Source organism: Sceloporus occidentalis, unplaced genomic scaffold (assembly GCF_023333645.1).
Source record: "Sceloporus occidentalis isolate IW3139 unplaced genomic scaffold, rSceOcc1.0.p SCAF_2, whole genome shotgun sequence".
Lineage (NCBI taxonomy): Eukaryota > Metazoa > Chordata > Lepidosauria > Squamata > Phrynosomatidae > Sceloporus > Sceloporus occidentalis.
This window is the reverse complement of record NW_028316982.1, coordinates 71,224,236-71,238,510: the sequence shown is the minus strand read 5'-3', so window position 1 is coordinate 71,238,510 and position 14,275 is coordinate 71,224,236. Positions and strand designations below refer to the sequence as shown.

Here is a 14,275-nt window from a genome sequence, read left to right as displayed (position 1 = left end):
CTGGGCCTGTAGACTAAAAGGTCTCCTTGCTTGTTTTAATATGCATGAGGACAGAGATGGGGAAAGAAATAGGATATTCTTTAAATAAGACAAGGAGTGTTTCATACATCCATGCACACTTGGTGGTTGTCCTAGTAGAATTGCCAGCTGGCCAGCTAGGAACTCCTCCTGGGCCTTTTCATATCTCTTTGATCATTGGAAATTATGAAGTGTGAGTGGGGCCATTTATAACACAGAGATTAAAAGCATTACAGTTGGCTGTTAGATAATAGGGGAAAGGCTGGGAACCCTGTGCAGCATGAGTGTTTTGTATCTCTACTGGAGTACGTATTGATTGCCAGCCCTAGTTTTTTGGATTACAGTGCCCTGAATCCCAAAATGGGCTTGATATTCTGGAGTTGCCATCAAAAAGAATTACTCTTCCAAACTCTGGTTATAATCATTCCCACTTCCTTTATCAACCAGCTTTTTAGAGGAGCTCTATTAATCTGCCTGTTAACCAAGAAAACCTTCATATGAACTGAGCTATGTGTGAGTTAAACGCATATCTTTCAGCACATAAGAAAAGGAAAATAAAGAGGGGAATTGCTATGAGACAGGGCTTTGCTTATAATGTGCTTTTTTCCTTCTTTCTCCAAACAGGTAATCCAAGAGACAAGCGGTCTCTATCCAGATGGGCTGAGTGAAGGAAATCAGTATGTTCCAGACTCCCAACGGCTTAGTTACCCCAAAGTATGTCATATCTCTTAAGGGAGGGAATGCTGAAAAGGTGGCTTTTAAAATCTTCTGTTGCATCATGTTACTCTAAATTTTATTTTATTTTTTTGGAAAAAATCTGATTATACAAGAGAAGTAACTCTCATCATCAAAACAGAAGAATTATTGAAACTTAACAGACAAAGAAAACGCAACCCTTATTTGCCAAAGCAAGCACAGCTGGCATGGCACCCAGCTGTCTTTCCATTCATTAACATCAGCACTTGTTTTGTAGATTCTTACTTATCCATAATGTTTGTTTCAAGCAAAAATCAAAATTGGCAGAGAGCCTGTAGATTTAGCCCTGACTAAATCCAAATGAAAGAATTATACAAACAAAAATTCTGGAAGGATAATTTTGGATATCACTCTAGTTACAAGACAAAGGAAAACAAGAAGTTGGAACAAAAATGTCTTCGTTGACAGCAGAAAGCCATATAGATTTACAGAGTGCAAAATTGAAACTGGGGGAGATCTGACCAAATCATGGACCAAATTCAGATAAATGGATCTCAACATTAAATATAACAACTAATAATAAAGAGTAAATTATTACTCTTAAAAGATTTCAATCCCTCTCCACTTTTTTATTTATCCAGAACGAAGCTGTAACAGTCTCTAACATCATTTTTCAAAGCAACCATATGGGTGTCAGAGATTAGGGTTTGTTTAGCTGCCAGCATCACATCCTGCCATGGCCAGAGGCTCTCACTGCTCTGTTGTGCTGTAGCTCTAAGCAACGTAAGATCCTTGCTTTGAAGTAAAAACAAAATAATAATAAGGAAGGAAAACCCTCCTGCTACCTTGCATTGTAAGGTAAGCAGTTGCAGCACTCCCTTCTGCTCCCAGAGAAGCAAGGAAAAGTTATTGGGAAAAGAATACTGTTACTTTACACTGGCAACTGAGCAGCATTACCCTGCTAATCCCCAAAAGTAGTCATGTCATTACTTGCAATGATGTATTCCCAAGCTGTGGACCATCCACTTACTTTGGGCTGTGGCTCCTGCCTCCTTCTGACATGCTCCTTCCTCCCAGACATGCCCTTACATATTATGTTCATTTGACCACAATACATTCCTCACCCTGCAAGTAAAAAAATGAAACAGTGGTTAGTAAATGCTTATTAGCGAGGGAAGCACATCTAAGGCATGTATATTTATGGGACAAGTACATTTCTCTGTTGAGGAAAATCAATAGAATGAATCTATCTTTCCCCTTGGAGCATCTGATCTTGCATTGTGCCTTGTCCCAAACTAATTTTGTCCAAAGAAAATCCAGAGAGTTTTGTTGTGGATAACCATTGTGGTGTTATGGATCTCACTGATGCTTCTTGTTCACAGGTAGAGACTGAGAGGTATTCAACAGCACCAGAAAGTGGAAGCAGCACTGATGGTCACACAGAATTGATGGAAACTAAAGATGGTAATAGTTTTTTAAATGAATATGATTATTAAGTTAAAAGAAGGTGGGAGAGGAACTGGCTCTGACAGTCAAACTGAATTCGTACATTAGCTGGTCGGTACTGAATTGACTGAATGGATTGTTTTTCTCAAGTATTTGAAACAATATATTGCAAAACTAGGAGCCAGCATGGTCTAGAGGTTTGAGTATTGGGCTACAACTTTGGAGACCAGGGTTTGATTCCCCACTCAGCCATGAAACCCACTGGACAAGTTATGTGCTCTCAGCATCAGTGAAAGGTAACAGCAAACCTCCTCTGAAGAAACTTGCCAAGAAAACCCCATGATAGGTTCTCCAGAAGTGACTTGAAGGTACACAATAAAATTGCAAAAGTATATCACAACATTATATTACTCAGCTTGTTCCAATGCAGAGCTTGAAAAAGTCACTTTTTTGGGCCCAAAGTCCCCAAATCCCCTAGCCAGCATAGTCTGTAGGCAGGCAGGTTGGAGGCTTCTGTGAGATGGAGTCCAGAAAGCTAACATTCCAAAGTACTGTACCCAGCAATAATGAAATCGGGTATCTTGGAGGTTTATACTAACATTTTCATTCAACAAGGAACACTAAAGAAGTGAAGTGGCATAATAAAGAGCAGCACTGGAACATAACAAGTTGTCTTATGCCAGATCAGAGTCTTTGTCTATCTAGGGCTGTGTACTTCTATTGATAGTGGCTCTGAAGGATCTCAGTAAGAAAAGGGTCTTTCCCATTACTGCTTACCTAATAATCTTAACTGGAGATACTGCAGGTTGCACCTTTGCATTCAATATATGTGTTTGAGAGATAACCTCTTTTGCCTGTTTTAAGATGAAGGAATAATATCTTAATGTCTTCCTTTTTACCTGTGAGAATTTTACCAGTCACATCAGTAAGAATAGGAACTCAGTCTTTGACTAGACTCCTAAGCATGTTTACTGGGAACTAAATCCAACTGACTTTGGCAGAATCTATAATAAATAAATAAACATTTTATTTGTATACCGCCCTTCCGTGAGATCAGGGCGGTTTACAGCATTTAAAAACACACAATATACAGGGTAAAACAAAATCAAAAATTACATAAATCACAAACAAGGCAAAGCAAACAAAACAAAAACCAAAAACCGAAGCCCCCGGGTTAGCCAAACTATTGCCTGTGCGGCCTGTGCGGCGGGGGGGCCTATAGGGACTTAATCGGGGAATGCAATTTGGAACAGGTAGGTCTTTAAGTCCCGTTTAAATTGGGCCAGGGAGGTAACTGAGCGGAGCTCTATGGGCAGCGTATTCCAAAGGGCCGGGGCGGCGATGGAATAGGACCTCCTGGAAGTGGAGGATAATCTTGCCCCGGGAACCCTAAGGAGTTGCTGCCCAGATGTTCTGAGGGTGCGAGGCGGAATGTACGGGGAGAGGCGGTCCTTCAGGTATCCTGGGCCCAAGCCATTTAGGACTTTATAGGTCATCACCAACACCTTATATTGCGCCCGGAAGCGAATGTGAGAGCAAATACATTCCAGATCAGATTATTAGCCTGATCCTCATTTTTTTCTGTGACAGATGTCCTCAGTACTTTGTCCCAGAGCTATACCCACTCCCTTAAATTTTTTATTAAATGTGGGTCTATGGTAAAGTTCTAAGTGACAGGCATGATTTTAGATGTCTAGTGTAGGGTTATATTCACACTTCTGGCAAATTGTCTTGGATATTCTCCCTGGGAATAAAGGTAATAACATAGCTTTAGTGCTTTAGGTAAGGCTTTAGCGAAAGAAGAAACAGAATCGTAGATTTGAAAAACACAGCTGTAATAGGAATGGGTGAATGCCTTCTGTTTGCCTCAAAAGCCAGCTGGGTATGGCTGGTATTCCTTACTAATACATGGAAAGCCTTGAGCAGTTTTGTAAGGGCCTACAGAAGGAACGCTTAGATATTCCATTACCACATCTGAACCGAAACAGAATCCATACCTTTCTGATAAAGAGGGCTGGCAGGGCTAACCAGACATAGGAGAGACCCAACCTCCCAACCATATAGGCAGATAGACAGAGCTGTCCAACCAACATTAGATTTGGTTGAAATAATGCTTTTGACCAAACTAAGGAGTTTATCACACGGGTGGGATCCTGTGCAAAAATGGGATTTAAATTTGAAAAAAAACCACAAAAGCAGATTGATTTTCTGACGTCTGACATTAAACAAGACAGAAAGTGGGGAAAAACACACAAAAGCGGGTTGTTTGTCAGAAGACGGGGTTAATGAGCATTAATGTGACATTAACCCGGACAGAAAGTCGACAAAACACCCCTTTTTTTACTTTCAGAAAATCCTGAAAGTAAAAAGCAGCATGTTTTGTCAACTTTCTGTCTGGGTTAATGTCGTGTTAATGCTTATTAACCTCTATGTATCTGAAAAACAACTTGCTTTTGTGTGGGGTTTTCTGGTTTTCAAATCCCATTTCTGCATGGGATTTGGACACTTTGCCTGATGTGATAAACTCTTAAGAAACACCATTTTCTGTTGGAATCAAGAGTTAGACAGTTTGATCTGCCAAGAAATAGCTATTAATTCCTTGAACCCTATACGATAAAATTATAGAACTATTATTCCACTTCAACTGCCATGGCTCCATCCTATGGAATCCTGGGGTTTGCAGCTTGGTGAGGCACTGAAGGAGCTCGCTAGCTGAGTATTGTAAATGCCCCTTCCTGTATACAAATGCCAGGATTCCATAGGCTAGAATCGTGGCAGTTAAAGTGGAATAATAGTGTTATAATTCTGTAATGTGGATGGGCTGCAGAAGCACACCTGTGAGCATGGTCATCATGATGGGGTTGATTAGGAAAAATGTGCCTCCCTCACTACTGGTTATGACTATTGGTTACTCCTTCGCCCAGTCACTAGGCAATGAGAGTTTTACCTTTTTAAACAGATAGGTGGGCCTGGAGTGGGAGGTGTTAAAGGTGAAGTGAAAAACAGATACACTCACCCTTTGAGCTATGGGTTTCAGCTGATTCAATGCGGGATGCAACTTTTCAAGCAAAAAGGCTTTTTTTTAAAAGTCCCCACTTTTTTTATGGTCCCATTGCTAAAGCACAGACTTTATAACTGCAACATTAAAAAAAAAATGTTCTCCATGGTATTTTCAAGCAGAGTCAATAGTTTCTGTGAGTGAGGCAGTGATTGTATTTTATTGTTGTGTTTTGTATATTTTATCGGGTTGTAATCCTGCCTCGATCCATCTGGGAGAGGTGGGAAAATATAAATAATTTTTTTATTATTATTTATATTACAGTATTATTATTCTCTTTTGGGTTTTAGTCCAAATTTTAAAGGAGCTGTCCCAAGTGCTGAGCCTATTTTTCAGGTAGGATTCAACCCCTTGGATGGTGCCTTTAAAGCATGGTCTAAATCTCAGGACTCTGTTCATTGCCCCACTGACATGGAAACCACCAGCTGCCACTAGCGGACACCAAAATATGAAAATTACGGTGCTTCTTTTCTGTTTCCTCAAGCAGTTACAGGAAAGTGTCATTGACATAACTGGGCCTACAAACCAACACTTCCCCTTCAGGTAGTAGTGCCATAGGTTTTTAAGTGTCACTTAAATTGTCACTAAAGAGTCACTTGATTCATTATTGATTTAGGTTAAACAGATACACACTGCTACTGTAGTTGTTTATATTGTTCACTTGTTGAACCATAAAGTGGGTATAATGGCCTAAATGAGAGGTGAAAACAGAGCAGCCCTCCATCAGCTAAGGCTGATGGAATTTGCAGTCCAGCAACAACTTGAGAGCCACACAATTCCCACCAATGGCCAAATTGTGGGACTAATTGTTAGTCCCTACAAGAGTAAATCAGTTACATCAATGGAAATTACATAAATGTTGATTTAGCAAGTTTCAACTGATTTAATGGGTCTCCTCTGGTTGGGATTAATAATTGAATTCAGAGCAGTTTATCAAAGTTTAGATAAATTGTATTAAATATTCAGTTGTTACATGGCTTGGATGGGTGGATGCATTTATCTCTATCTTGTCTGTCTTTCTTAATTTTTTTTTAGCTAAGAGGAAGGGCACATCAGGATTAAAACTAAGCAACCTGATGAATCTTGGAAGAAAGAAATCTGCCTCACTGGACAGTCCAGAACGGTCTTTGGATACTTGTAGTGAGTAACCTGCAATAAATACCTGTAAACATTTATTTTTCTTTTAATCTTTGTTAGTCATAGCCTAGAGGCAAGTCTGGAAGAGGGAATCATGTTGCCTTCCAGAACGTGTGGGATTGCAGTTCCCAGTCATTGACTATGGTGCCTAGGGCTGATAGGAGTTGGGAGTCCAACAACACCCATGACCTAGAGGGTGATCCAGAGTGGAACATCAATCTAACTAAACAAACAAACAAGCTTCATTTATATACCACTTCATACCGCCTAAGCAGTGTCTAAGCGGTTTACAACTGTAAGCTAATTTGCCCCCAACAATCTGGGTACTCATTTTAGCAACCTCTGAAGGATGCATGCCTGAGTCAAGCTTGAGCCCTTTTCTGGTCTTGAACTTGCAACCTTGTGATTTTGAGTGAGTGACTGCAATATAGGCATTTAACCACTGTGCCATTAGTGTTGTGACGAGAAGAAATTTAAATGTTTAAAGGAGGCTCCTCGGATACTTTTTCTCCTTTTTCCTGCAGAGAAGTCAAAATAAAGTTTTGCCTTTTCAGTTTTGAGAGGGAAATTTAAACCTTTTGCATTTTGAATAGCCTTCCAGTATCAGAATTTGGATCAACATTTCCGTGATGAGTCGACTCCACAAGAAATTGAGCCTACTGCATATGATAGAACATTCTTATCACTGACTAAAGCTATTGATTACTCTTACTGTTACATTTATGTCTTGCTTTTCTCTCAGTGATATCAAGGGGTCCATAGTTCTCCTCTCCCCCCCCCCCCCACCTATATCCATACAGCAACCCTTTGTGGTAGTTCAGGCTAAGAGAATTTAATTATGTAGTAGAGACCATGGATCTCTTCATTTCCAGTCTGACACTCTTACACTTTATATCACATTGGTTCTCAAAGCTTATCTAGATCAGCTGTTGCAGAAGCCCACTATATCACTTCCAGAACCCACTGTAAAAAGATTGCTAAGGAAACATATTTTTCTTTGCAGCATATCTGAATGTATTGGTGAATAGCCAGTGGAGATCTCGGTGGTGTTATGTGAAAGAGGGACAGCTCCATTTCTACCAGGATAAGAACAAAACCAAAACTTCCCAACAGCCTCTGAACCTGATAGGCTGTGAAATTATCCCAGACCCAAGTCCTGATCACCTCTACTCATTCCGGATTCTGCATAATGGGGAAGAACGGGCCATGTTAGAGGTATGGCTTATCACTCTCTTTTGAAGTTTGGTTGTGAATGGCACAATTGCTTAGTATGCCATACTACGACCAGAGTTCTTTTGGGCTACAGTATGATCCTTTTCATACTACACAGTTACAGACCTCTCCAGTTTTCAGTCTGGCAAATCTACTAGGAGTCTGTTCACACTCCACAATTAAACCACTTTGATTCCACTTTAACTATCATGACAACATCCTGTGGAATCCTGGAACTGACTCTTTGGTGAAGATCTCTGGCTGAGGTTTCTAAACAGCCCAACCTAAACTACAAATCCCAGGATTCCCAATGATGTTACTATAGTGCTATAATTGTGGCATGTGACAGGCCCTACAATCATCAAAGTCCTCTGACCAGCATTCCCAATCTTCTGATTAGTGGATTCTGGGAGGTGTTGTCAAAAAGTGTCTTTTTTCTTACCTGTATGACATGGCATAGTATTGTCTGGAAGCTATTGGTTGGGTTTACTGTGCTTCTGTGCACCACTTATTCCTGGATGTATTTTCATTGAATAACACATAATTGTCATGGAGAAGTACATTTTGAAGGAGGCAGACAAATAAGTTTGGTTTTTTGCTGTTGACTATTCATCCAGGCTTTCCTTCATTGAGATCAAGGTTTACATGGCTCTCCTCACCCCCATGTTTAACCTCACAACAACCTGGTAGCAGGCCAAGATAGTGGCATATCTAGTATATTGGACATCCAGTGCAGATCATTTTTAATACCCCTCTCTTCTCTTCAGTAGCCTTTCCTGGGTCTGATGATGTGCTGGCCAGTTGGGAGATTTTCTTTACCGCCAAGCCAGCAGATCCATCAGTCACAGAAGGGAGCAAGAGAGTGGTGGGTTCTGCATGTGAGGACAGAGGGAGGGAGCAGACATCATTTGGTAGACCTTTATGGTTTGTCAGATCTACCTGGGATCCCATCCAATATGTAACAAAGCATACAGAGTGCAGAGTTGGTGGTGGGTGCACTCACCTTCATTTCTTTCCATCTGAAATTTCCTTCACAGCTTCTCTGTTTCTACCTCCCCCCTCCATTTCTTGTAACTTCTTTTTTATTTATTTGTACCTCTCTATGTGGCTTAGTGAGTCTGATTCTCAGATAGGAAGGGTTTTTCAGCATTTTTCTTCAATTTGTCAAAATTAGCTGAAATCCCCCACTTGTTCCTAGGAAGATACATAAGAGCCCTTTTCATAATTTTTCTTCATCACTACACTCCATAAAGTGAGTTGTGCATTTGAAAATGAATAAATATAGGCCACTATGGAAGACTCCCTGCGTAGAACTTTATCCTCAATCCCCCTTTCTTTTTCTCTATTTCAGCTGCTTCTGTCCTCACCTCATCTCTAAATTGGGCCATTTGTCTCTCGCTCAAACACACATACAATTGAGGGGAAAAACAAGCAAGATGTAAAGGGAGAACTGGACAAAGATAGGGGTGCAGTAATATTTTATATTCTGCAATACAACACAGAATGAATTGCATACCCTCCACTTCTCCAGATTTAGCAGGGACAGTCCCAGTTAGCTCTCTCTTGTCCCACTTTTTCAACTGCTTTTAAAACCTCCCAGTTTCTGTCTCTTTTGTCCCCCATTTCCCCTTAATCCTCATCTTTGTGCAAAAACAGTTTGTACACACTGAACCCAGTGAGGGGCAAAGTGAAGAATGGGTGGGATATTAGTCTTCCTAGTAGGCTCAGGCAAAAGCAAACCACTGGCAGCCTCTTCCAGCTTGTGTTTTCCCTCATTAATATTTTTTTTCCATCTTCATGACATTGTGATTTTGCTTGGTCACATGTCCCAGATTTCATCAGTATAAAGTTGGAGGTTATATGTTTAGTAACATACCAGCTCATTCAATACCCTCTGTGAGGAAGCATTTTAGGATGTTCAGAGGGTGTGGAAAATGTTGCTCAAGGCAAGTATAAGTAGGTAACATAGTCATTAATGTTCATACAAAATTATTTTATCCATTTTGGGGGAGCAGGGGGATGATTCTGCATTATGCAGAATGGAGTGAAAACCACTTGCAGATGATATAATAGCAAAAGAAAAATACTTGTTTTGAAAAAATCAGTAACTTCAGTGGGATTACATACAGTAGTTCAGCAGCTGAAACATTAAGGAGGGAAAAGGGCAAGTCACTCATATCTGCTACTTTCACTTGCTTTGGATCAGCGTTGTTTTGCTTCTCTGTTTACCTCTAATCTTAGATTCTCTGATGTCATCACCATTAGAGTGGGAGGAGGAGGAAACTGTGACAAATTTCCTGTGTTTTGTAGTGGGAGGACTGTTTGCTGACAACAACAGACTTAGCAGTCAGACATTCCAAATTTTGTTTTGGTGAGCAGATGGATTGCTGAGGTTGATGGAATGAGAATAAGGGCTACTGTAAAAATTACTTACAATCACTTAAAGTTAAGGTACACTTGAGAATAATATTTTGATTCAGGACAAGTAAAGGTCATAAATTTTTTTCACATGGGTCATTTAGGATACTAACAGGTTGCTTTCTTTCACTGTTTGTTGTCAGAGTTTTAAGCATAATTATTTTGGGGCCCTCTGATAGAGGATCTTTGGAAAGTCAGGTTGGTGCCCTCTTCTGGGCAAAAGATAAATGAAAAGACAGCATTCATTTGAAATGCTGGTTCAGTGAAGTACCATTGTTCAACCACTTCCTTTCCCATCCATTACCTACCTTGCTCATCTACAAATTCAGCTTTGAATATATCTTGGCAGGGGAAAAAATTAAAACCAATTTGTAAAAAGAAAAAATTAATAATTTTCACATTATCAAAACATGAGCATGAGACACAAAATTGTAAGCACATCTTAGAATGGTTTCCTTTCCATGCATTCTGCTTCTTGTTGGCTGGATCCAAAGAAATGTTGGTAGAAGTAAGTAGGCAGAAGATTGACTTCCTTTCCACCACTTTTTCCTGAGAGCCTTCTCATCTTCCGTTCCAACAAGAAGCCACCATACAATTTTGGGGATTTCTTTTTCCCAGTTCATCAGATTTGGGAAGATTTCCTACACTTTGGACGAGGCTTTGGGAGGGGCAGACTGGACATGATGGTCATATTATTAGGGAGAATAACATTACTGTCTCAGGCAGCCAATTGGGTGGCTTTATGAAAAGGCAGCAAGTAGCCAGTGGCATAACTGGACAGGTGCAGACCACACCAAGTGAAACTGAGGTTGACACACGGTGGGGCCCTCCTGCTGTGGTAGAGGAGTGAGCGCACCCCTCATGGCTTTGTCACTGGCCCAGGTCTCTCTCCAGGGAGGGAGCTGAGGTAGTGGCAAAGGGTCAAGCTCACCTGTCATGGCTTCATCACCACCTGGCTCTCTCCCTGGGAGGGAGCCAAGGCCAGCAGAGGGGTGAATGAGTCCCCTGTGGCTTCATCACCAGCCTGACTCTCTCCCCGGAAGGGACCCAAGGTAGTGGTGAGGGTGGCAGGTGAGACTGGGAGGCCAGGCCAGTCCAGGCCACTGCTATCTCCCTCAGTAGCCCCCTGCTACACTGGGTGCCACCAAGCCTGGGGATGCCACTGCAAGTAACTAAATATATATTTATTGATAGTAGCTGGAATCATATATATTCAGAAGCACCAGAGTTACAGTACGACATACTGCATTCCAGCTTGGTTTTTTCCACATTTACAGGGGATCCATGTGGATCTGTTCTCCTGCTGCTCAGGAGTTAGTCACCATTTCTGTTCCTTAATGTGAGTGATCCCCCACTGCAGTAGCCAAAAATAAAGTCCTCATCACAGTTCCCTCTCATGCTGGAAATTACTCATGCAAAGGGGAGTGGGAGCAACAGCCAGCGGCTTCTGATGTGACAGGGGTACAGGCCCCCATTGGTCGCAGCAGCTGCTGCCTGGTAAATGAGTATTGGGGGACTTGCCCTGAACTAGGGGCTATGTAGAGCCCATGAATACATAATAATTAAGAGTGCATAACTGCAGCTTATTCATTCACAGCTATGATACAGGATTCCAGCCATTGTTTTTCTAGTTCTATTGTGAGGGAAAGCAGACTAATTGTGAGGTTTTTCCACATCAGCTGTCAAAATGACAAAATGACTTGATCAGCCTTGGGCCACCTTAACTTGAAGGAAGGGGATGCAATTTGCTTCTTTACCTCAGGCAGAAAAATATTTTGATCCAACCCTGAAGTCAATAGTAGGATTTGGAGGTCAAACCAGCTTCTGGGGAGGATATGGAGTTGAGACTGCTATGGTCACCTTGTTTGATGATCTCTGTCTGGGCATCGACAGGGGAAGTGTGACCCTACTGGTGCTCTTGGACATCTCAGGGGCATTCGATACCATCGACCATGGTATCCTTCTAGAACGCCTGAGGGAGTTAGGCATTGGGGGCACTGCGCTCCAGTGGTTCCAGTCCTACCTCGTGGGCAGATTCCAGATGGTGATGCTGGGGGGCAGCTGCTCCTCAAAAAGAGAGCTGACATCTGGTGTCCCTCAAGGCGCCATTCTGTCTCCCATGCTGTTTAACATTTACACGAAGCCATTGGAAGAGATCATCCGGAGACATGGAACGCGGTGTTATCAGTATGCTGAAGACACCCAAATCCATTTCTCAATGTCTCCAACTGTTGCAGTGACCAAGGATGGTATGTCTCCTCTAAATGCCTGTCTTCAGTCTGTAATGGACTGGATGAGGGAAAACAAACTCAAGCTGAATCCAAAGAAAACAGACATGCTCGTGAGAGGTACTCCTGGTCCAGGGATGGAGATTTACCAACCAGTCCTGGACGTGGTCACACTTCGCCTAGAGGACAAAGTTTGCAGTTTGGGAGTACTCCTGGACTCATCTTTACAGCTGTCATCTCAGGTGGAGGCAATGGCCAGGAGTGCTTGGTACCAACTTCGGTTGATATGCCAACTGTGTCCCTACCTGGCCCAGAGGTACCTTGAAGCAGGAGTACATGCACTGGTAATCTCTCGTCCTGATTTCTGTAACATGCTCTACATTGGGCTACCTTTGTACCACGTTCAGAAGCTTCAATTGATACCAAACGCAGCAGCCAGATTGGTTACAAGAACATCAAGATTTGACCATATTACTCCAATATTAAGATCTCTTGGCTGCCGATCAGCTTCTGGGCACAATACAAAATGTTGGTTATTACCTTTAAAGCCCTACATGGCATGCGCCCAAGTTATTTAAGGGAATGCCTCTCCCTACACAATCCGCCCCACACTCTTACAACATCAGGGAACTATTGGAACATATGAAAACTAGACTAACTCCAACTTCCCATAAAGCGTTTACAGCCACAACCCCTAAATTATGGAACAACTTACCGGAAGAGATCCATCTCATCACCACCTTAGAAGCCTTTAAAAAGGCACTTAAGATGGATCTGTTCCGGCGGGCCTATCCACCTGACTTTTATAGCTGATTTTATGGAACATTCCCACTCTGACTTGATAACACAGAAAATTGATGCCAATTTGGCCTTTTTAGTGATTGGTAGTAATATTGCTGTTGTTTTACTGACTGTGTTTTTAGATAATATTGTATTTTGTATTGTATTGTGGTTTTTATTCTTTGCTGTAATCCTGCCTCGATCTGCAGGGAAAGGTGGGAATTACAAATAAATAAATATTATTATTATTATTATTATTATTATTATTATTATTATTAATTTCAAGAAGAATTAATACAATGACATGCTGAAACAGCAGGGTGTTGCTCTAAATCCTAAAACATCATATGCTAAGTTATGGATAGCTTCAGCATGGTATTATATTAATGCTTCTTGAAAGTAACTTTCTGAGTTCTGGATGGAAGAGCCGTTGGAGAGGAGGAGGAAAGGGAAAGTCTCCTCATTCTTGCTTTTTTCCATTAATGTTTCTTTAGATCTAACTCATTTTCCAGATTATAAGGTCTGTTACGGTAAGGTCAGGTCTCTTGTGGTAAGTTTGAACTGCAACATACAAATTGTTTCTTCTTTCATTATTTAACAGGCCAAGACTTGTGAAGAAATGGGTCACTGGCTTGGTCTCCTTTTATCAGAATCTGGCTCAAAAACAGACCCTGAAGAACTTACCTATGATTATGTTGATGCTGATAGGGTTTCCTGCATCGTCAGTGCAGCAAAGAATTCGTTACTGTAAGTTGTTTTGGGTGCATATTTGACATCCAGACCTTTTTTCTTTGGGCTGATTTCTAGCATTGGTTGACACTACAAAAGGAGAGTATTTTTCTGGGAAAGAGTAGAAGCATAATTTGACAGGAATACAGTATAATTGCTATCAAAACCAAACACCAAGAAAAGAGTTTGCTCTGCTGTATAATACCCATTATAGGAACTGCATTCAATTCAACTAATCACTTCATGAAAATTTCACTGGTAAAAAATAAAGAATAAGAATCAGTGTGATTGGTCTCTTTTCTGATGTGATAATCAGGTTCAGTAACTAGCAATTTTGCACCTGTCTTTGACCATATTTAGGCTTTGACCTATAGCAGTGGGTAGTCATCATAAGTCCCTTTCTTGATTATTTTCTTTTTAGGTTCTGGTATTCAAATAGAATTCATAATAGAGTGATTTCCGCAGCTTTTTAAACTTATAATGTGTTCTGACTGTATTTTTGGGTTTCGCTGAGTTCAGAATAGTTTGACAAAAATATCCGAGGAATGGCACT

General features: G+C 41.1%; 1 protein-coding gene across 2 annotated transcripts in view; it reads left to right on the top strand.

The window, feature by feature from the left end:
* Window positions 1-14,275, top strand: part of LOC149318526 (actin filament-associated protein 1-like 2) — a 116,385-nt gene that overhangs the window by 91,215 nt on the left and 10,895 nt on the right. For both annotated transcript variants that reach the window (XM_089509954.1, XM_089509953.1), the window contains 5 exons: window positions 643-732; window positions 2,097-2,178; window positions 6,254-6,358; window positions 7,359-7,570; window positions 13,595-13,740. In XM_089509954.1, coding sequence (XP_089366080.1) covers window positions 643-732; window positions 2,097-2,178; window positions 6,254-6,358; window positions 7,359-7,570; window positions 13,595-13,740 — 635 coding nt within the window. The remainder of the gene's footprint in view (window positions 1-642; window positions 733-2,096; window positions 2,179-6,253; window positions 6,359-7,358; window positions 7,571-13,594; window positions 13,741-14,275) is intronic.